General features: G+C 29.2%; 1 protein-coding gene across 4 annotated transcripts in view; it reads right to left on the minus strand.

The window, feature by feature from the left end:
• Window positions 1-3,181: 3,181 nt before the first annotated feature.
• Window positions 3,182-24,455, minus strand: part of LOC107436238 (uncharacterized) — a 32,581-nt gene continuing 11,307 nt past the window's right edge. For all 4 annotated transcript variants that reach the window (XM_087158870.1, XM_087158871.1, XM_087158869.1 and 1 more), the window contains exons 5-14: window positions 21,727-21,839; window positions 20,646-20,801; window positions 18,607-18,720; window positions 17,278-17,400; window positions 15,726-15,854; window positions 12,512-12,680; window positions 11,703-11,867; window positions 6,324-7,645; window positions 5,098-5,230; window positions 3,182-3,756 (exon numbers count right to left, since the gene is read on the minus strand). In XM_087158870.1, coding sequence (XP_087014996.1) covers window positions 3,536-3,756; window positions 5,098-5,230; window positions 6,324-7,645; window positions 11,703-11,867; window positions 12,512-12,680; window positions 15,726-15,854; window positions 17,278-17,400; window positions 18,607-18,720; window positions 20,646-20,801; window positions 21,727-21,839 — 2,645 coding nt within the window. In that variant the 3' untranslated portion in view covers window positions 3,182-3,535. The remainder of the gene's footprint in view (window positions 3,757-5,097; window positions 5,231-6,323; window positions 7,646-11,702; window positions 11,868-12,511; window positions 12,681-15,725; window positions 15,855-17,277; window positions 17,401-18,606; window positions 18,721-20,645; window positions 20,802-21,726; window positions 21,840-24,455) is intronic.

Consider the following 24,455-nt stretch of genomic DNA (forward strand, 5'->3'; position numbering starts at 1 on the left):
ATTCATCATACAATTCAATTATTCATCAGTATTACTCTTTCTGAAAAATAATGTTTTTTGGGACAAATTAAATCTTTAATTATAAAATAAGGAGAGAAATATGCAGATCTGAAACCCACAATATACTCATTCTCTCTAAAATTTTCGTACCCTGATATCTAGATTACGAAAATCATGCTTTGGCTAAATGTCAATGAATATCACTAGAGGTGAAAGTGTCTGTACTGTTCTAAACGCAACTTTCATTACATACTCAAAGAAAAGAAATTAGACGGAGTTAAAAAGTAAGTTCAGTGTTAAAATAGAAAAATCAAGCAAAAAAAAAAAAAAAAAAAGTAGCTAATGTTACTCGGGTTCGTAGGACTCGATCGTATCTACCTAAAAAAAGTTAACTCTACCATGATCAAAAGTACTTAAATACATGGCGTTTGAAATAGCATCATAAAAATATTCTTTTTACAGTATTTTAAATTTAACGTTTATTGTTTTCCTAATGCAATAATTTAGTTCTCGCACAACTATAATTTAGTAATTATAACTGCTAACAAAATTAAAAAAGTATTTCTCATAGAAATTTTCAGTCACTTCACTTTCATACTTATTTTAAATAATACCCCTTTATTATTATTCATATAGCTTTAAAATCAATATACCTTACCTTATTGTAAAGTAATCAAGTGAGTTAGAAATATTGGAGATAAATAGAACAATTGTTTTTATCTCAAATTCTATTCCTGAGCCTGAATCATGTACAGTAGAATTCGGATTTAACGTCAACCGTGAATAATGATTTTTTTAGCTTTTAAAGTAATTTCAGTTAGGTCTTGTTGCATCTCCTAAATCAACAATTTTTTTAAAAAAATCAAGAACGAAGAGAGAAATGGATGCTTGAGAATTATTTGAAAATTCATTGTGTATTTGAAAACAATAAAAGAAAAAGAGGAAACAAATATCTTAAATTTTCTTTTCATTAAAATACTACTAGTTTTTTTCTTTACTAAATAGATTACAGTTTCTGATAGTATTTAGGTACTTAACAAAATGTTATTACATTTGAATGCATTTTAATTTTTTTCATGGGAACTTTCACTACCCAATATTCCGTTTCTTACATTTTTGCCCAGTCTAACAAAAGTCGTTAAATCTGGGTTCTTCTGTATATAATTAGTAGACTGTCCCTACAAAAACTGTAAACTCCGAATTTTAATAATAATATTATTTAAAAAAAAAAAGATGGATCAAAAATACAAACTTTTCACTTCTTCAAATCTATTTATTAAAAAACCACATTTGTGTTCTAAGAAAATGGGATGCTCTGAACACACAAAAATCAGGAATATCAAGACAAAATCTTTTTTTTAGGAATACCAGGACAGCTACAAATCCTACAGTAATACATATAGAATCTTTATAAAGAGTGCTTGGAAAACCAGGTTGATTAATTAAATTATTGAAACAAGAAAAAAGGTCACATCCCAAAGGAAGTTGCACATTTCAAAATTCAACAGTTTTTCCGCAAAAAGAAAAAGCTTTCAATCTTGAGATTCCTAAAATAATGGATATAATTTTAAAAATCAATTATATAATTTTTTTTATTATCTTGAATTCTTTTAGTTATTTAATTTTTAAATTTGACTTTTGTTTTGAAATAAAAACTGCTTATAAGAGTGTTTTAGTAAAGAAAATAACAAAATGTTATTGATGTTAACGTTTTTTTTTTTTTTACTAGGAAAAATAATTTCATCTGTGGACAAATATTTTTAACATGAATATTTCTTTAGTTTATATATTAAACAGAAATTTGAAAAGAAAAAAAAAACAGCTTATTGATCACAGTTGAAAATAAACTAATATTTGAAAAAGCTTGTTATTCTTTAAATGCTAGGTAAAAATAAATATTAATATCTAAATATTTTTTTTAATGCTTATTTGAAAATTTTTATAGTATTTAGGGAAAAGAAAAAACAAAGAGTGCAGAGTTCGAGAAGGAAGACAGTTATTGTAATTTTCTAGAAATTAATATTGCATCGAATTTGTGATACAGGGGTGATTGTGGCACCAAGTTAAAAACCCTGAAAGTTTATGTGTACGCAATCAAAATCAATTTATAGACCATACATGTTTCATATTTAACATAATTATTTGAGCTAACATTTATACTTAAATAATCAACTAATGCAGAACATCACACCTTTATAAAAAACTTACATCTCATAAGAATCACGTTAGGGGATTTTAAAATCATGTAAATATGAATCGTGACATTGGATTTTAAAAACTTGAGAATACAAATTGAGATATTGAATTTTTAAATTGTGTAAATATGAATCACTGTGCATAATTTTTTAGATAGTATGAATACGAATCACAATGCGCAGTTTTCAAATACATATAAATGCGAAAATCTTTGTTTGATATTACTAATGCGTGAATACGAACCGTGGCATCAGATTTTAAGCTTGCATGAATACATGTATCGGGATGTTAGGCTTTAAAAATGAGTAAATACAAATCGCGATATTGGATTTTTAAATCATGTGAATAGGAGTTGCGATGCACGCTTTTTAAATTGCAAGAACACAAATTGCAACACGTAGCTTTTAAATCAGGTAAATACGGTCTCGATAGATTTGGGAGCAATTGCAACAGACGAAATTCAGCCAGTCCAAATGAATCAAGTTTAAGACAATTCTTCACGTAATTGGCGGAAGAATGTATATAAACATCTCGTAAACGGGATTCAACAAAAACTTCAAAATTTCGTCCGATTATAAGTTTTCCCTTTGCGAAAGTCTGCAATGCCTTGAGATATGCAGAATTCTGCGATATTCACAGAAAATTCACATACCCTGTTTTTTAGTCCCAGATGAATGATACAAAAAAAAACCCCGAATTTCAGGGTACCCCTAGAATACAATCACCCCTGGTGAGAGCTATCTTAATATTGAAACAGTCGAAAAATTCCATTCATTAAGTAATCAAAAGATTTTTTACCATAAATTCATATTATGCTCGGTAATACACAAGCTACTACTAATAATAAAATACAATTTTAAGCAGTGTAATAGCAATCTTTAAAATTTCTGTACACAACAGAAATACAATAATTACCTGTTTTGTAGCAAGCAGCACTGGAATAAGAATTAAACAAGACGATTTTGCGAAAAGAAGTAAACTTGAAAAATAACAACATAAGATTTATTAAAGTCACATGAATAACTATGATTAAAAGATACATTTTTCGAGCACAATTGTTGAATGACACATTTCAATTTGCTAGCCGTCCTGTTTGAATAATTTATTTTATAAAAAATATACCTCTTTTGGGACATGGGGTTTTCCAAACATATTCTAATGGCTTACAAAATGTTTGCTCTAATGTGATCGACATGAAACAATGCAACAAAAAAGGTTTGTTTTTTTTTCTGTAAAATTTTAATGTACAGAGGTCAATGAAAAGTAATGATAAACGTCTGTTCAAGGAATGAAATAATGTCCGCCATAAAGATGTCAGTAAGTTGTGGTTTCAGCTAATTCAGTAACCAGGATTGGTTCCTGCAGCTGGTTGTCCATAGTACTGACTATAGTACTGGTTAGGTTGAGAAGCCTGCTGTTGGTAGTATTGAGACCACTGTGACTGATCAGTAGTGGTGGTTTGTGCTGCTGGAGTGCTGGGTGTGACAGCTTGGGGTGCTGACCACTGGGGAGTTACAGTGCTCTGCTGATAATTATAAGTCTGAGCAGCAGCTGGGTATGCTTAAAAAGAATATTATGTATATTAATAAATTTTATGAATGGAATAAACATACCTTATTAATAAATACAAAAATCTATTAAGTTTTACAAAGAAGTATTCCAAGATGGCAAATTTCCAGACAAATCCCAATTCCCTGAGATTTTAGAAAATCGTATAAATTTAGAAATTTTCTTACAAATATTAAATAAATTAATAAATAATTAGCAATATTAAATAAATTAATAAATAATTAGCAATATTAAATAAATGTCAATTTAATAAATACATTGTTATTTTTGCAAAATATTTAAATTTAATGAAGAAATACTTGTTTAATAGAAATGTAGATAGCTAAATTATTAGTTATCTACATTGCATGATCTTGTCTCGTAAGTCACAATCGCCTATTAGTGATATAATCATGAAGAAGATTAAACAGAAACTATAAAAAATGGTAACCATCTATATGATTAAAATAACGAATAATTAAGTCATAAGGGTACAAATTTCCAACAACAGAAGAATTTAAAATGCAAAAAAAATGATTACACATCGAGCAAAAATGAAATCTGTGATTGGTAATTTGAGAGTAATTGTGCCAGCGAAGGTCAGCAGTGCAACTAACGAAAACATTTCAATCGGAGACCGTCGGTATTTTGCAAACTCTAAGAGGAAAAAATAGCCTTTCTTTTTTATTTATTCCCCCAATCAGCCAATAAATTAAGTTACTGAAGATAAGAAAAAGCGCTACTTTTTTCCCAGTAATGTCAGAGATAAATAAATACAATACAGATTTTTTTCTTTGTTTGATTGATTGTAATAAAGTGAAGATCTTCTTCAGTTTCATGAAACCCATTTTTGGCAACACCAACTTACGTCGGTGACATCACGGTCTAAGAGTGTTCGAACAGTCTTTTTTCATTCGCTGTCAGTTGACTAATGACGTCATCCCTTATCTGTGAGAGTACTTAAGTTACAGTTGAAAAATTTTATATTTTTACTTTTCGTTGTTGTTTTGCTTCTCGGTTTGCCCAAGTGCCCAGTCTGTTAGTTTAATAAGTCTCTGAATAAATAGTTTACCATGTAAACTTCCCTTTTCAAGGAAAGTTAATATTTAGTTACACTGACATTTTTGGGACTATTTTGGCTGTCAAATAAAGCTAATTTAAATTTCATTAAAAATGAAAAAAAAAAAACAAGATTATTCTAGCAGAAATTACCGGATTTTAGGTATTGGAAAAGAAATAAATGCAGGAATCCCAGTATAATACTGGAACAAAACCACCCCTCTTATTTATCATGAAAAGACAAGCATATACATAACAAGAAAACATTTTCTAGATACTTTTGAAGAGACATACCTGATGTAGCAGCTGTTGGAGTTTGTCCATAACTTGTATAACTGGAAGCTTGACCAGAATAACTATCATATCCAGCAGTACTTGTGGGCTCAGTTTTCACTTGTGATCCTCCATACTTGGGGTATGATGGTGTCTGAAATCATTAATTAACAATGAGCATTAATTATTAATGAAATCATAGATTAACTAAACACTATACAAGATCACATCAAAATTCAAGCTAAGGTTCTTTTTAGCAAAATGCCGCAAATATTACTTTGTACACTATTATATAAGTTTATAGGTGCTTCATTTTCATTTGCACTCAAGTTATTTTCTTTCTAACATAATTTCTAATAACACAAAATTGACCATTTTTTTGTTCTTCATTAATAGATTCATCTTAAGGATTGTTCAATAGAAACAATCCTTAAGATTTTAAATTTCTAAAAAAAAAAAAATTCTTAAGATTTGTGCGAATTAGAAAAGTTAGACGCAAGATTCTGATTTTTTTCTAAGTTTGAAAATTTTTTAAATAAAATACTGAATTATAATTTGTAATGAATAAATATTTTCAGCAAATAGATATTTTTAATGGTACAGATGCAGTTGATAGACTGCAAGTTAGGGGGAAATTTCTAAGGAAAGAAACTGCGTTCTGAAGAAATGTTAGGCTCTGAGAATTTTCTGCATCCTAGATAAGACACTCCTGTTTAAATCACAAAATTAATAACTTAACATCCTTCATTACTTTTTTTTTTTTTAATCATCCTGTGCTTCAGCTACTAACATTTTTTCTTAGAGCATTTCAGATTTGTATTTGTGTTTTTGATTTTCTATAGACAAAAGATTGAGTTTCAGCATCTAATTTTATTAAATAGTTTTTGTTTATTTATTGTTTTTAGGACTGTTATAAGAGCAGAAAAAAAATTATTATGGGTTAATCACAAACAAGAAAACTTCGTAACTCTTGGTAGTTAAAGGGAGAAAAATTATCTTAAAACAGATTATAACAGAAATTCTCAAAAACATCACTTTTATCACATTACTGGACTGTAATCTTTGACTACGAAATCTCTTAACATAACAAATAAGAGTAGCATTTGGTATTCTTAACTTTTTATATATATTGATTTTTACAAGTTTAAATTGGGAAACACTGAAAGAAAAAATAGGATAATTGGGTAACATGAACGAAATAGCATGGACATTTTTTATTTTATGGTAAAATGACGAAAAAAGCTTACACTGTCTTGAGCAGGTGGAGTTGGATAGCTCGGAGTTTGTGCTGGTTCTGCAGCAGACCATCTACTAGTCCTGCCACTTGCTCGAGTAGTGCCTTGATTAAGTCTAGACCCACTGTCGTAACCTCCACTTTCTGTGCCAGGCTCTTTTTTGAAGCCACTTTGGGGTGCACTGCCATATCCTGCATCCCTTTTAGGATACGTGTCAGAACTCGACCTATACCCACTTTGTGGCTGACTGGAATATTCATTTTGATAGTCTCCATAACCACCACTATAACTGCTCGATGACTCTTGAGCATAATCACTGTTGCCATACCCGCCTCGACCACCACCACCATACCCACCTCTTGTGGAGTTCCCACCTCGTGATGGACCACCACCTCTTGGGGCACCACGATTTTGTCCTCCTCTGCCACGCTGCCCACCTCCATATGAATTTCCTTTATCATAAGAGCTGGAATTGTCATCTTGATTGTATCTGCCAGAATATTGGTCAGATGAAGTATTACTTTGATAATTGTTACCTCCCTGACCACCAAATGATCGAGATCCAAAATCTCCACCTCCTCTGCCACCCCTGGAAGAACCAAATCCTCTATTGCTACCATAACCAGAAGAATCACCGCCAAAGCTACCATAACTACCTTGTGAGTTACTGCCATAGCCACCAGGACTACCACTTCCACTGGGAGAGTGATCGAATCTTCCATCATCATAACCTCTTTTCCTGCCACGACCTTCATCGTATCCACCACGTCCAGATTGAAATCCTCCACGATTGTTATCAAATCCTCTTTGTCCATTATAGTCACCATAATTATCATCATAGCCACGCCCCCCATCATACCTATCATAGTCACCACGATTTCTATCATAACCACCTCGACCTCCATCGTATCCGCCACGGCCACCGTTATAGCCACTACGTCCACCATCATATCCTCCACGATCACCACCATAGCCTCCTCGATCATATCCCCCACGACCACCATCATAACCACCTCTATTTCCTCCAAATCCACCTCGGTTGCCATCATAGCCACCACGATTACCACCAAACCCCCCACGGTTTCCTCGACCACCATCAGATCCACCTCGACCGAAACCCCTACTTCCGCCATAACCACCTGGACTGTCATTGCCTCCACGATTTCCATCGAATTCATTTCGGTTACCACCGTAACCACCACGACCTCCTCCGAATCTTCCTGGACTATCTGGTCCAGGAGAATTATTTCCATAACCACCACGACCTCCATATCCACCACGTCCAGGGCTATTCGGGTTGAAGTCACCTCTGTTTGAATCAAATCCTCGATTTCCTGTAAGAATAAATTAAATAAAAACACTGGAAAAGTAAAAATAAGTTTCACAAATGTAAGAAATAAGACAAAATTTGAACTTGATTAGAATTTGATTATTTTAATTAGATATTTTACCTAGTGGTATTTCTCTTGTTACATCAAATACACTGCAGCAACAGAAATTGGGAAAAACATTACCTCTCTTAACTTACAACATACTTCTGATTTATAATTTGTTAATAATTACATATCTCCCAACCTATACCCTTTTCACAAAATAGAATTACTAAAGGTAGAGTAAAGTCAATAAAATTGAGATTGTATGTTGGTGTTTCGTAAAAATTTAGCCACCAATCAGAGTGAGCAAGCCTATTTAATTATACCTTTAAATTATTCAAATGTAATGTAGTCAAAATAATTTTAAACCGTATTTATTTAATGTGATTTTATAAATTTCGCCACCACATTAAATATAAAAATAAAATCTTCCAGGAAAACTGGAAGAGTTGGCAAGTATGTAATCATATTAGTTTTCAAGTTTTCTATTTATTCAGAATTACTGTAAATATATATAATATACATTATTAAAATGCTTATGATAATTATTTGATATGAAAAAACAATAAATGTTTTTATAATTTTTAAATCCAAAAAAAAATTTTAATTAAAAATTGCATGTTAAATCTCTTAAAAACAAAATATACAGAAAATCTAAATAAATCATTGACAGATAATCAATAAATTTATATAAAACTTTGAAGCAGTTTAATGCACAATGGCAGAATATCATGCTAATGTAATTTTTATTTTATGTATAAAACAATTATATGCTTTACTTCTTTGTCATTCTCTCACTACAACATCAGCAAACAACAAAAATTAATCTAATCGAATCAATGATTCAGGTTATTATTGAAGTTTAGTTCCTCTACCTATTTCCAAGAGGGTCGCTGTTGAGCGTGACGATATTTGGCTTTAGAATTGAGACATTTTTTCTCTCTCTAAATTTAAAGAAATCTTTCAAACTTTTGTTTTTATATTTGCATGTTTTTTGATATTTGTTTCATGATATTTGCATGTTTTTTGTTGATTTAAACTAATCTATGCATCTTGAAAATACCTATGAAAACAAAATTATGCTTAAATTGTATGCTTGCAAACCTTGGATAAAGTAGGGTGCCTAATTTGCCCCATTCAAGTCCCAGTTCATTTACTTTTAAACTTACAAAATCTTCCCAATTTATTTGTATTCATGGTGTAACAGTTTGGCTGTCTGCCTTCAACCAAAGAAGTTCAGAGATCATATCCCAGCTGTGGTTAAATTTTTTACCCAGCTGTGGTATATCCCAGCTGTGGTTTAATTTACTTTGAACCTTTTGCTCTACAAATTGTAAGATTTGTTGTTTTTTAAGGTTAGTAGCAAAATTCGACTAACTTTTAGGTTAAAAAAAGCATTATTATTTAATTGAATTTTCTGACAACGCTATGTTTTTTTGACCCAATAAAATAATTAACAGCACTGTAATAATTAAAAAAAACACACAGTTTCTCAAGAAGAAATGGAACTGCATAAGATTTATTAAAGTCATGCAGATAACCATGATTAAGAGATACATTTTCCAAGCATAACTGTTGAATGACATTTCAATTAGCTGTTTGAATAATTTCTTTCTGTTTTTTAAATAAAAAATATGCTTTGTAAGGGAATTTCCAAACATATTTTTGATTTACAAAATAGTAGGTCTAATGTGATCCAAGAAATCCCGTAATTTTTTTTTTTTTCTTTCTTTCTTTCTGTAGGCTTCAACAGAGGTCAATGATAATATTTGTTCATGAAATTGAAGAATGTCCGGTTTCAGCTGTAATCTGCAGTTCAGTATCCAAGATAGTTGTCAATAATGGTGACTATAGTACTGGGTGGGTTGAGAAGCTTGCTGTTGAGAGTATTGAGACCTTTCTGACTGATCAGTAGCAGTACTGGTTGAAACAGCTTGTGGCTCAGACCACTGGGAAGTGGCAGTAGTACTCTGCTGGTAATTACATGCCTGAGCAGCAGCAACTGGGAATCCTTAAAAAGAACACTATGTATGTCCTCCTATTAAATACAGGGTGGCAACAGAAATTGCGAAAAAAAATTCCTGACTAAGCTCACATTTCACTGGACTTGCAACATTTCACAACTGAACAACAGTGGCTACTGATTCGGAGGGTGAAAGCAGAAGAAATACAAATAAGAGGAAAATTCAGAAGAGTAAGCTCAATTTTTAAGCAAGTAGCAACAATTTTTAAGGGAGATAAACAACAATGAACATATAATTTAATTCATAGCAAAAGCAGATAAAGGTATTGTAAAATAAAACAATTGATAAACCTCATAAAAGAGAAAGGTAATGTAAGTAACAATTTCAAGAGAGTGAATCAATTCCCGTGGCATCACTTAAAAGAGATTCAAATAATTCTTTTCATTCCAGATTATTGGCCATGTTTTCAAACGTAGAAACATACAAAAAGTGGAAAAGGCAGATCTGCGGAAGATTCTGCTAACCTAGTCTTCTATCTATTATAAATCATTGTAAGCGTGTAATACACAATGATTGTACTTGCATTGTACGCTAAATTTAAACAACCGTCCCTTAGACGAAATTGCGCTTTGTTTCCAAACACAAAAGGTACATGATTCGTATGTTAAAACTAAAACAGTCCATAACGCAACATTTTCGTAGGAGGAAAGTGTACAAGCTTCTAGTGAATTCTCGAACATCTAGATTCCTAATGCACCTAGAGTCTCAAAACTACAGGAAGGTTGATTGATGTCCTTGTGGCCAAGTTGGTCCTTTACATGTTAAAATGCACTGTTAGAAAAGTCGCAAAGCTGAAATTTGTGAAAAATGGTCTGTGGCACAAAAATAATAATTACGGATTCGTCACTTTCAATCAAGAACAAATAAGTACACAAGGAAATATTTTCCTCTAAAAGGCATTTTCATGCAGAACAGAGTTATTTGAATTTGTCATAAAAAAATTTTCTTAACTCTTTAAATCCTAAAAATTTATAGTTATCATAAGTACACTATTATAGTATCATCAGGTCCTTACTAATTTGTAATAATTACTGGAAATCTTGACCCATCAGCAATAGAAATTTACCAACTTCACACAAAACTTCAAAAGCAGTTCAATAAACAGTAGCGCTCTTAGCACAGTACAAGAATGTTATATTTCAGTAAATTTTTTTATCTACACAAATTACTGTTAATTTTTTTACTGTTTTTCTACAGCAGCATCAGCAAAATAGACCGCAAAAGATCTCGGGTCAGGATTGAAACTTCTTTCCACTCCCCACTTCCAGGAGGTTTGCTCTTTTAGAGACATGTTTCAAATTAGTGAACTGATATTTCAAATGATTAATAAGATGAAATGAAGTAGAAATGATTTTCACAATTTCTTGAGATAATTTTATAAATTCCCCCTAGATCACTCCAGATATTTTATGAACTACCATGTTTTCATGAAAGTGTGAAAAATTGACTCATTTCCAAAAAACTAAAATTGAAGTGAAATAGATTTTTTCCTATGACGAAACAAAATTATTATTTTCTTTTCGTGAAAAAACACACAAACCCCGTTTTTCAATGATTTAAAACTACGATTTAAAGAAGTCGTCTACTTTTCGAAAGGTCTATTTTTACAAAAAAACTATTTGTTAAGGACACTTACAAAATTTCAGGGGAGTAAATTAGTAAAAAAAAAATTGGAAGGGGGAGGGGGAGAGTAAGGTAGCAGATTCTATGTTTATAAAGGACAATGTCTCTGTGCCTTAAAGCTTAATTTTTAAGCTTTTTTTTCATCAAATTATCAATATTATTTTATTGATACAAGAGAAACAATAAATAGGTTTTAATGTAATGAAAACCATATAAAAGACATATATATGAACAAAATCATCCAAGAAATATCAGTTAAAAGGGATTAGAAACGTAATACAAATTTTGAAGCTAAGCAGTTGAAGAAGCAAAACATTAGAGTACAATGTTATCACATTTGAGCACATAATTTTAGTTATTGTCAGACATACCAAATCCTGAGGGCTCATTTGAACGGAACTGTTTACGAGGAGGTCCAGTAACAGCTCTGCCTTCGTCATTATACATTTTAACCAATTTTTCAGCTTCTTCCCTTTGGCACTCAGTAAAATTAATTTCATCGAATATGTCACTTTTCTCGGGAAGCTTGAAGTTAGCTAGTAGAACAAAGGGAAGAAAAAAAAGTTTTTTAAAATGCCACATAAAAGCATTAGATTAAAAAAAAAAAAAAAAAAAATGGAATGTTTAAAAATGAAATTTCGTTAACACTAAATTTAACGACAAATAGCTAAGCCTTTCCTTCTTTTTTTTTAGTGATTGAAACCCAATTAGTTTTTTTCTGCAGAAAGCAATACTTAGGATTTGACAGAAATTTTGGATATTTATAATCACTACATAATACAAATGAAATATATATAGCAAGTGATATGAAAATGGGTTGGATTTTTAGTCTTTTGATTTTAGGTTTTGAATTTTAGTCTGTATAATTGTCACAAAATAACATTTTACCATAACTGTTTTTTTTTTTCGAGCTAACTGCAACAGACATAAAATTTATAAAAATTAGAAATAAAATCAACAAATTTCACAAGCTTTAAAATGAAGTAGCCACTTAAACTCAGTAAGAAAAAAAATAAAATTTTCTAGGTACTTCTAACTCAAATTATAAATTTTTAATTAAATTGTCAGAGTATTTTAACTATATAGATTCATAAAATTCCCGGACTTCTCCCTATACTATTGTCTCTTTGTAGGTTTTAAACTTAATGTAGCAAATCAGTCAAGGCAACACTTGAATTACCTTTCATCTCATTGACTGCAGAATCTGGAATTTCTTTTCCCTCTTCTCTGTCTCTCTTATCACATCTCCTTTTCCATTCTGCATCAGTGGGTACAACAACATAAGCAATACGTCTGAAACCTTCAAAATTTCTCATCTTTCTACGCTGTGCAGTGGGATAAACATTTGTCTGCAATTGCACAAGGAGATCATTCATTAAAAATAAGGAAATCATTACCAATTCATTGCAATGAAACTACACATTATAATACTGGAGAAAAAAAAAGAGAATAGAATCAATCAAAATATTTTAACGAAAATAATTCACAATATTAAATAATTTCAGAGCTGTACTTCAGGCTGCCACCTTTTCAATGTCAACTCAATGCTTAAACTAACGTTCCCATACAACTCATTCAATATAAATGGCTGATATAGCTGTTAATTACACTACCTCATGTCAAACCTTTAAAAGTATTTCTCTCCTCCCAGCCCTGTGGCAGAACTTTTTCAAGCCTTCAGCGACATGTCCCTCTAATACTAGTATCTTTCTGCAAGATACTTTTTAAAAATAACAAATATACATGTTACTAATTAATTTATAGTAACAAAAATGTAAATTTAATTCAAAAAAACTTCTTGGTTAAAATAAAATATAACATATTTAATCAAATATGTAATTTTTTTTAAATTCTAATATAATGGACGATATTCGCATTTTGTAAATCTTCATCACATTAAAAATAATAATAATAAAAATCGTGAAATCTGTAGCAGTAACTACTGAAAAAAAGATTGCAGGAGAAATCGTATGGATCCGACTCACTAAATGCATGTTTTTATTTCGAGATTCAGTTGTTGTAATAAATATCAAATTAAAAATATAAGACTTTAAAAAGTATGTGGAAATCAATGGTAATAACCAAATAAAAAAAATAGAACAAAAATTTCTAAAGAAAAGAAAACCAAAATTTTTTACTTCGTAAAGGAAAAATCATTCTGCCAGAACTCTATAACATTCTGCAACAATGTCGCCACGAGGCCTCCTAGCAGGAGACTCTTCTTTATTATTTTGAAGACATGTTATTTTTCCAAATTTTTAAACCAAAATTATCAAATTTCAAATTATTTGAAATGCTGCATTTTTTTAATGATTTTCTAACCATCTCAGCCTTAATTTCATCACATGCTTTTAATATCCATTCGCACACTGTTTCCAAACTTGCATGATGTCCTCCCTTCGTTAAGGTTTTATCGCCCTCCAACATCCAAGTGTTCCACTGTTTCTTTAAATTGGCTTTAAATGGTTTGTTTAAGCAGACATCCAAAGGCTGAACTAATGGTGTCAATCCGCCCGGAATAACTGCCATATCGGTGTTACATTCTTTTAACAATTTTTTTGTATTATCTGTAATGTGGGACCTAAACATGTCCCACGCTAAAAGGCTTTCTGGTTTTCTTACGCAACCAGGACGGATTTGCCAGACATTTTTTACCCACAATTTGACACCATTTTCGTCCACCCAGCCTTTTTCGTGGACATGAACAAAAATACCTTTTGGAAATTTACATTTGGGAAAAGCTTTTCTCTTAAAAATCTAAATTTTCGTGCGCATTATACGAAGAGTATATCTTAAAATTTAAAAAAAAAGTAATTAGAAATTACGGGTGCGCATTATACTCCGGGGCGCGTTATGCGCCGGAATATACGGTACATGATTCAGAAATTAAAATCTTTATAATTTAAACCAAGACAAAGCCTGCTTGCTGGTGTTTATTTCAAATACTAATTACTCCAAGTTTTTTTTTACCCTTTTGTCTCTTGAATTCTGTGCTCATTGAAGCTGCCTAAATGTTTAGTCAGTCAAAATGCAAGAGTTATAATTTTTTTTTTTTTTTTTGGACAGAACAATAGAAACTTTCTTCAGTGTCAATAAGGTGTGAGATTTGTTTTAATCTGTAAGCACAAATCAGTTGTGGGTGCTCCTTTTTGACATAGCATATCCTACAAAATGGGGGCTTGGAAAATGATAAAACTGTTCGAAAGGTGAAAAAAAAGGAAAGAATCGACAGATTTATGTAAAAATGATATTAATTCAGGGTATAAAACACAAGAAAATTTCCAAAAAGGTGACCCACTTTTCAAATAAAAAAGTGTCAATAGGTAGTTTTTCTTTTTTTTTTTTTATTACTTTTTCAGGTTTCCTACAACTAAAACATCAAATTATAATGCTAGAAATTTATGTAGAAAGAAAATAAAAACTAATGTTTTGTTAGGCATTTCCAACTAAAATAAGCCAGTTATGATCAATTACAGCCCTAAATAGACTAAGGCAATTATTTTTGCGACAAATTTTATAATATTTATTTTTTTAAATTTTCCGTCCCTTTTTTTTTTTTTAGAAAAAATTGTCTGATGATTTTTGTTTTTAAGTAATGATTTTAAGCGATATATTTTTTAAGCTTGTAATTCATATTTAATTAATTTATAAGTCATCAATACAAGATAAGGAGAGTTAAGTAGTCTTTCAAAGCATCTTTTACGGTCAACTGCATTAAAATATTTTTCTGTCATTGCAGTTTTATCTTCACTAAAGAATGTCTTTGTGAACAATTTAGCCGAAGTGGCTATGAAACTGAGATCTGCCTTTATGGTTGGTTGTTTTAGAGGACTTACTATATTTCTGCATGAACAACTTTGAATTAAATCAGACTTTTTCAAAGAAATATGTTGCAGAAAATAATTACATGCATCATACGTCTGTTCTAGACCTAAAGTTAGGCCCCCTTTTAACTGTTATGTTTCAGAAACTTTTAATGAGGAAGATTATTTACCCTCAAAGGAGACTTTATTCCCAGTCTCTTAAAACCAACACAAATAGCAATCCACATAGAAAAATTTCAAACATTAAAATTTTGCGTTAAAAATGTGTCACTCTGTGTATTATGTATCCTAAATTATTTGAACTGAAAGTTGGTAGCAAAAGGGCCTTATATACAAGATTTTGTAACAGATTCCAAGCAAAAATAAACATAGGACATTTTTCAGTAAAGAGATTCATTAAAGTAACCAGAAGAAGATTAAAAAGCGCAGATGTCCAGAAAAGGGATCTCCCACTGCAGTAAAGAAGCTTAAATTTGAAACAAAAAATGTTAGGTATTTGAAGGAAGAATTATAAAACTAAACAAATAATTAACAATATAAAACCAAACAATTTTCATATTAATATCTCACCTGATCTAAAATATAATTTCTTCTCAATTTGGATCCTATTTCGAACATTTTGTTCAAACAGTTTGTGGCCATTTTTATCAAAACATCCCATCGTCCATGATAATTTCTTTTACGGGGAAGGCCCATTACCTAAAGAAAATAGGTTACATAAACATTTTCATACAATATTAAAATTTTTTATTTTGAAAGACTTAAAATTGTTAAAAGGTAAAAATGTGGAGAAAAAAAAACTTGAAGGGGAAAAAAAAAAGAAATATACCAGACAACTTTTAAAAATAAAAAAAATTTGATTTACTTAACTATAATAGAGGCAAATTTTATTGCAAAATAACTATACTACTAATTATAAACTTTTATAATCTCAGAATTAATTTATTTAAGACAGAAAGTCTTAAGTCTCTAGCATAATTTTATTGATAAAGAACTGAACTCATAATAGTCAACTTATAAATTTTTTTATACTACTATTGCTTTAAAAAAAGTAACTACTATCAACTAATTAATATTACCTCATAAAAATATTTAATTAAAATCTGCAATCATGTTAAAATATTGCATTAGTTTAAAGTAGGGCTTCAAACATTGACATCAAAACACTCTCATTATGGCACTTATCATATTTGCATTAATTAATGTTAATGTTTATAGTTTCTTTTAAATCAAAACTACACAATCAGAAATTTCAAATCAATCTAAAAAAATAAAAATAAAATAGATATATAAAGAAAAATCTATGATAAAAAATTTTCAATCGTAAACTATGCTTTCATAACAATAGCATTGCTAAATTTTTTTAAATTAAAATTTAAACAAAAAAAAATGGATTGACATAAAACTAAATTATAAAAGAAAAAAAGCAAGTGTGAATTTTGTTTAATTTTTTTACCTATTAGAAACACATTAAGATTTCAACAAAATACAATGAAGTTGATGATTAAATAATTTTGAAAAAAAAAAAAAACTGCTTTTAATAAATTAAAATTTTATATTTAAATAAAAGTTAAATTGACTAATGGCCAAATAAATATAGATTGTTGTTCGTATAAATTGATTAAAAAACGACAGCAAATTTTGCAAAAAAAATGTCTATTTAGTACATATTTAGTAAAAAATTTCTTTGAATAAAAATATTAAAATCAAAAATGGTAAATGCTCCCTTAAGAAGGTAAATTAAAAACTAAGTTAAAATTAAAAACTTCCTCTTAGCATAATTTTAATGCATATTTCATTCCATATTCTTGGTTAAAAGTAGTGCTAACATAACTGATAAAGTGATATACCTTTTTCTAAAAATACCAAGATTTTTACAAGAAAACTCACAAAATTTTCCAAATTAAAAAATTAAGTTAAAAGCCCTATGTTGATTGTATATTTAACACAAATACAATTTGCATTTGCTCAATCGATATGTAATTAAATATGAACTTAGTAAATTATGAAGTGCAAGACGCGTTAACATTTTAACTAATATTTTCTATGTAGACTAAGCATTTACAAAATTATGAACTAACCAAACACAGAGCTATCTTTTTAAACACTAAAATAGACTTACTTTCATTTTATCAATAATGTTATTTGTTCCTAAAATATTATATTTCTTTTCTGGATTTTTGGAAGAATAATCAGCAGCCCAAACAGATTTACCGGATCCAGGAAGTCCACACATCATTATCATCTAAAAGGAATGAAACTGATATTAATTATCAATAAAAAAGTAATAATGAAAAAAATAAGGAGTAAAAAAGAATTTTGAATATAAATAAGCCTAACCACCAGAAATTACAGTATTTAAAAATGATGACAATTTAGGTTTATTTAAAAATTAAAATAAAAACAACTTTAGACTTGAATTTCTCAAAGTATTACAAATCTAGAAAAAAATTTATAGAATTTTTTATTGCACTTTACTTTCATAACGATTAAAATGGTGCAAAAAAAATGTTTTTTGAAAATAAAACAAGTTTTAAAAACCATTCTGAAACAGTCACCTCCTAGAAAAAATTGGAAGAATCTGCAGGGTATCTGCTACATTTTAGATTTTCAAATCAGTGACTTTTCATGACTAATTCCAAGAATTTTTCATGACTTAATGAAATTACTATTTTCTCCGACAAAAACAACAATAAATTAAAAATAACATTAATTGAAGTGACAGGTATAACAAAAACTGTTATACTCTGTACCTTCATATTTATAGATTTTAAATTTAGAAAACAGAGTAAAAAAAGAGTTGAAGCAATAAAGTAGCTGGAAAAAATACGAAAGCAAAGAATTTTTTCTTTTTCATCGGAAAGGAAGTTAATTTGCTCTAGAAATGATGTTTTTTCTTTCATTTTTTGAAAGAACCCCATAATTCTTAAATTGATTGATTGAATGTAGAGTTTAATGGCACAAAATCCAAATGTGGACATGCTGCGCCAAACAATATGTTTATACATGTCAAAATTGAAGTGCATACTTATTTTTCTAAATATAATTAAAAATTGATAAAATCATATACAAACAATCAACGGTAACCATAATTCTTAAAGAACATGATGAAAACATTTTAAATTTTAATAAAATATGACTGTAAGTGGGGATTTTGTTAGAAATTCAGATATTCGGAACACCATGAAATGGGGGGGGGGGTTTCCATTTAAAAACTAGATTTTTCGATGACCAAAATCCACGACTTTCCCCCCTTTTTTTTTTAAATAGAAATCAATGTGCCAGATACCCTGAATCTACCCAATTCAAGAATGAGTCAAAATTTATGCAATACTCTCAGATTTTGGGTAATCAGTCGAAGTTATGACATTTTATTAAATTAAAGGATAGAAATTTTCTGAAGCCAATGTATTTTTCCAGTTATATAACATAAGTAAAAAAAATCACTTACTTCACAATCTTGTTTCTTTGGTGCCCTTGCTCCATTGATTCTTTGATCTATGGGTGTACAGTTTACAAAAGTAAAATCTTTCACACTATCAGGTAATGGAAAATAAGGCTTATCCTAAAAAACAGAGAGAAATTGAAGATTAAATAGAACTATATACAGCCGACACTCTATATAACAACACTTGTGGATTATGAGGTTGCTACATTATGGGTGCACAAAAATAACATAAATATTATTTTATAGTTAAAAAAAAAAAAAATACTTGACAAATTTTAACAAAACAATGATTCATTAAAATTTAGTAACTAACAGAAAAATTGGTAATAAAGCAACTTGTTTAAAAAAATTTATATACACGTATCTTTCAGAAAAATACTTCATAAGTGAAAAATTCATTAAACATAATAGGCTGGTTGGGGGCCATTACTTTCAATAATGTAAACTATGAAAACCACACCTTTTAAATAAAAAACAAACCAAAAAATAGAATGGCATTTCACAAAATAAGTGAATAAAATTTTCATACAAGAAAAGTAAATTATTGCATCCTTTAAAAAGAAAGTAACACACAGAATATAAATAAACATAATTTACGATCACCTAAGACCTAGAACAAATATTTTAGGGATCAGGTTACTCTTTATTTTTTCATTTCAAGGGACACAAGGTGTTTTTCATTTATTTAAACTATTTAACATTATGGTTTGTTTATATAATATGCTTTAAACTCTTTCTAAATCAAATGACTAAATCTGGGTTGCTATATTAGAATTGGATGGTTCAGTGCAGACATTTCAATGGATAATAAAGTAACATTGCGTCTAAGGAATAGCAAAAGGGACTTTTATGGATCAACCATAAGAATGGGAGGGTCTTACAAAAGAGCACAGACTGTGTGTGCAGGGAGGGTCTGTCCAGACATTTTGTAAAAGGTCCTGTTTTTGTAAAATTGAGAAAAAACTATTCACAATTTGTGAATATAAGATAAGCGAAGTCACATTCTTTCAACCAGGGTCCTGCTTTTGTGAATTTGTGCAAATAGGGTCTTGTTATTGCAAAAATTGCTAAAAACATTTTCAAGAAGTTTTTAAATTGCAAATAGATACAAGATTCTTCTCAACAATTGCTGCTACTAAATTAGAAATGCAACATACAAATATTTGATACTTAGCCTATACTGCTCAACACAGAATATTCATTTCGGACGAATAATGGAAACAAAATCACTTACATTTTTAATAATTTCAATTGACCTATTTTAAATAACACAACTTAGTAATGTATCACTTAATGTGTTACGCATGTAGTAAATTTAAACAATTCTTAAATTTATAATATTTTATTTAAAAAATTGCCAGAAATTAATTTTTATTTACATAATATTCAATTGATTAATTTTATGAATAAATACAAATTGACCAATTATTTATTTAAAAAAAATATGATTAATAAGAATGCGCACAAAAGTAGAAATATTTTCTTAGAATATTACATTTGGAATTTAAACTCAGGGAAACTTAGTTTGCCTCGAACCATCCCTTCCCCCCCCCCTCGGGAAAGGTCTATTCAATCAACAAGACAATAATGAAGATAAACAAATTTGTGAAGGGTCCGATTAAAAGATATATTATTTTGTAAAGTGTACGTTTCTATAAAAAGATATTTTGTGAAGGGTCCATTAACAGACCCAAATTTCTTCTAAACAAACCCTTGGTGTTTGTGTGTCTATATATATATATATAAAAGTTCAAAATGTAGAGAAAACATGGAAAGAAAAAATTACAGAATAATGGAGGAAAAAAAAATTTATTTTTTAAAAAAATAAATAAATAAAAATCGAGATAAAAAGATATATAATTTCTTAATCATTTGGAGTTGTTATACAAGACAAGTCAGAACATATTGAAGAGATCTATATTTGATTACAAAATTTATATGCACTGTTCTGAAAAATTTCTATAACTATGGTTTTACATAAACAGAAAGAAAATTAGCTTCATTATATAGAAATAAAGCAAAATTGATCCTAAAATAGATACCTTTTGTCCAAAATTTACTTCAAATGAAGTATTTTTCGTTAAAATATGAGGAAAAAGAGCTTGTCCATCAAGTTCTTGTTTTTTTACTTTATAGGCCCAGCCTAAAAACCTTCCATTCTTTGCATATCCAATCTGTACTGGATCAGTGTCCATGTTCTAGTAAAATAAAAATATATAAACCACTAATATTACATGAAACAGATTAAAAAACAGGTTTTTGCAAAAATTAACTACTTTTTAAGCAAACTATTGCAGAATGTACATGCATTTAAACTACTTTTTAAGCAAACTATTGCAGAATGTACATGCATTTATATCTATTTTTCAATGAAGTATCAAAAGTGCATTTAAGCAACAGCAAAAAAAAAATTTGAAAATTCAATCTCGTATTATTGATAGTTTGAATCAATCTGCAACTATAAAACGTTTATTTAAAAAGCTCTCCCCCAACTGTCTGTTAAGGTCATGGAGGATAAATTTCCACAAATATTAGTCATACGTTAATACCCTTGTTAAAGTTACAAATTGCTATCAACTTTCAGTAATATATGGTGATCAAAAATATCGACTTTATTATGTATTACCTTAATGTATTTTTTATTTTATTATACATTACTTTTACAATGAACCATTAAAGTAATATTTAATACATTACTTTAATGTTTTGTTGCTTCTTTGCACTATTTATCAATACATCACAGGAAGATTAGCAAATACACTTTCTTTATATGCACAGTTACACAACTATCAGTCAAATAAAATTTCATGATTTTCTCTAAAATGATTTTTACTTGGCGGGTTAAATAAAAATTAGAGTTATAATGGGGAAAAAAACTTTTAACTACAAATGCATAATAACAAATTAGCTAAATATAGCATTGGATTTCATATTTATGTTACTTTTAATTAAACACAATTGAGCAGCTGAAAATAATAATTTCTGGTGTCTACTGAAATTTAATTTGTAAAATATTTAAACGTTACTTATCGATTAAAAATAGAGAATTCTTATAAACATGTAAAATTGATATAAATAAAATATGAGCCTTATTATATAAAATATGAGCAAAATCAGTCATACCAAAGCAGCCAAGATAACATCATCAGCCATGAAAGGACCTCCAAAATCCCTAAATTGACAATTTGTAGATATTTTTCCTGTTCCTCCATAGCCATAGGACAATGGGTCCTCACCTTTTTTTTAAAAAGAAATAAAAAATATTACAATTTAATAATATGTTGCAATAAGTTCGATTGTGTCTTATTTTAAGTTATTGAATGTAAGGTATTGGATTACTCATAAAATTTGGATCCTTAAAAAGCAGGGGTTGTTTTGATTTAAATCTGCACTTTATATTGTTCAAGATAAAAATGTTTTTTAGGTGAGTCATTTTTAGAGCTCGGGAGATTTTAATTTCACTATTTTTTTTATTTCTTTAATCTCTATTTAATAATGTAGTTTTTGGCATGTTGCAGGGCTTCAAGTGGCAAAACATGGTTTTGGAGCATCTTTGGAGCAACAAAAAAGCAATTTTGGAGCAGCAAAACAAAGATTTGGAGCATAGTTAACAAATAGAATTAAAATAAGAATTTAATTACAAGAATTTTTAATTTTGTTCATTAATAAAATATCTTATTTTTTACACTTTTTTGAAGGTCCCTGCATTAACAAATTAAGTTTCTTTTTGGTACCTTCCAATGCTGTTAAATATTCTGCTATCCTCGACTTAGCCTCAGATAAGAGGATCTGTCCGCTTTCTATAATCAATATGTCTATTATTTTACCCATCTTTAATATTTTGTTCAGCTGTGGCTAAGAGATCCTGAGAAGCCTTCAATTTTTTTTACAAATCAATTTCAGCAGCTTTCAATCTGCTTTCCTCAGTCTCAGTGTTTTTCGCTTTTTGCTTTCTTTTTTCTCAACCTCTTATCGAGCAGAATAATTTTTAAATGCTACACGAACCACTTTAATCATATCTTTGTCAACTTTAAAGTTATTTAAACCCCTATTTTGTTGATATATCTAGTAACAAATTGATAATCTAGCAACAAAGATGCCTCTCCAGGCTATATAATGGATGGGGTTACTGTTGCCAGATATCTTATTGACTTAATAGAAGTTTACTCATTACAGGATGCAACACTTTAAGATGGTACAGTAATCTATTTTTAAGAGGCAATACTTTTAATAAATTTTTTGCACATGCCAAGTAAAAAGACCTGGCACCTAAATACATAATATTTTTTCTGAAGAAGATAAGGATGTCATCGCCTTTGTGGTATCTAGTCCAACATCTATTAAATTTTAATTTTGCCAAATTTCTGCATTTTCTACATCCAATGATTTTAAGTCCTTTCCTGACAAACATGAAAAGCAGAACTCTTCAAAAAACGCCCAAACAATGCTTTAACTAGGAACACCATTTCATCACACAGCAAGTGAATCAATGGTGTTTCAGTTTTTAAAAAACATAAAAAATTTTTTAATATTGCCGAAATATTGCTTTAAAAAAAAAGAGCCTTTGGCAAAAGAAATTTAAATAAATTCAATACTGAATGGCTCATGCTATTTTTTAAATTAATAATTGCTTTATTTAATTCTGTAAAAGGTAAGTCAAAACTGTAATTAATTTAACTATTATTTAAGGTTATCGAGTGTAATTTTCTTAAAGTTTAAATAAATGTTATTTGTAATAGTACATTCAACAAAACATTAACAAGATTAATATTGATCATACCAAATTTATAAAAATATGTAAAGAAATAAGCAAATTAAGAAAACTTTAATAAATTTATATTACAAATGTAAATTAGTGAATGGTCCCTAATAATTTTTTACTGAATTTTAATTCAAATTGGTTACTTATAAAGTATTTCATTAATGAAATGATTAAAAAAAATTTTATAATTTTTAAATGCAAATACAATGAGTATTGAAGCTAAAAAAAGTGTGTCAGAAGTAAATTATTATATTGTCTCTACACTCATAATATTTAACAAATCTGTGACAATTAAAATTTTTTATATCAATTGTTTTAAATCAAATCATTAAAAGATGAATTGAAGTACTTTTGAATGAAAAATCTTAAAAACATAAAATTTTTTGCTGCATTTAAAATATTGAAACCCCCTCTCTTCATACTTATTTAAAATCTTGCCTCTAAATATTATTAAGTTATTTCCTATTACAAAATAAAAGCACCGAAAATTTTGAAGGTAATAATACAATAAAATGTAATAAGTAAAAAAAAATATTAGTAAAAAAAAGTAATAAAGTAAAATAATTGTTTAAAAAGAATATGCAATTAGTGGATGGTCCCTCAGATAAAAAAATTTACTTTATGAAACTCAATTGATTCTTAACTTTATTAAATGAAATGAGGGAGATGGAAAGTTTGAGGTTATGAAGCTTTGTGATTCTTGACTGTTTTGAGGATCAACATGAAAATATGTACTTAGTGGATGGTCCCCTAGTTAATTTAAAGATCATGGTACTAATCTATAAATAGAATAGCGCAAGAAGGCTATTAGCTTGCCATTGACGAAGATGATGGCATTTCAATAACGATGAAATCAACAAGAGAAAAAAAAATTCTTACGCTATTAAAATTTGGCAATGTTTAGTTGGTCCCCGAAAAATTTTTGGCGCAGATTCCGTGCAAATTTAACATAAAATGCCGTTTCTGCGCAGTAAAGCGCAAATATACCGATTTGGCGCTAAATGCGCAATGTGCGCAGCACTTGAAGCCCTGCATGCTGGTCTATTTTTTTTAAAATCAAATTTGGTACAGAGCAGAAACAAATCTGATG

Source organism: Parasteatoda tepidariorum, chromosome 3, assembly GCF_982258835.1.
Source record: "Parasteatoda tepidariorum strain Cologne lab strain chromosome 3, Ptep-v5.0, whole genome shotgun sequence".
Taxonomy (NCBI): domain Eukaryota; kingdom Metazoa; phylum Arthropoda; class Arachnida; order Araneae; family Theridiidae; genus Parasteatoda; species Parasteatoda tepidariorum.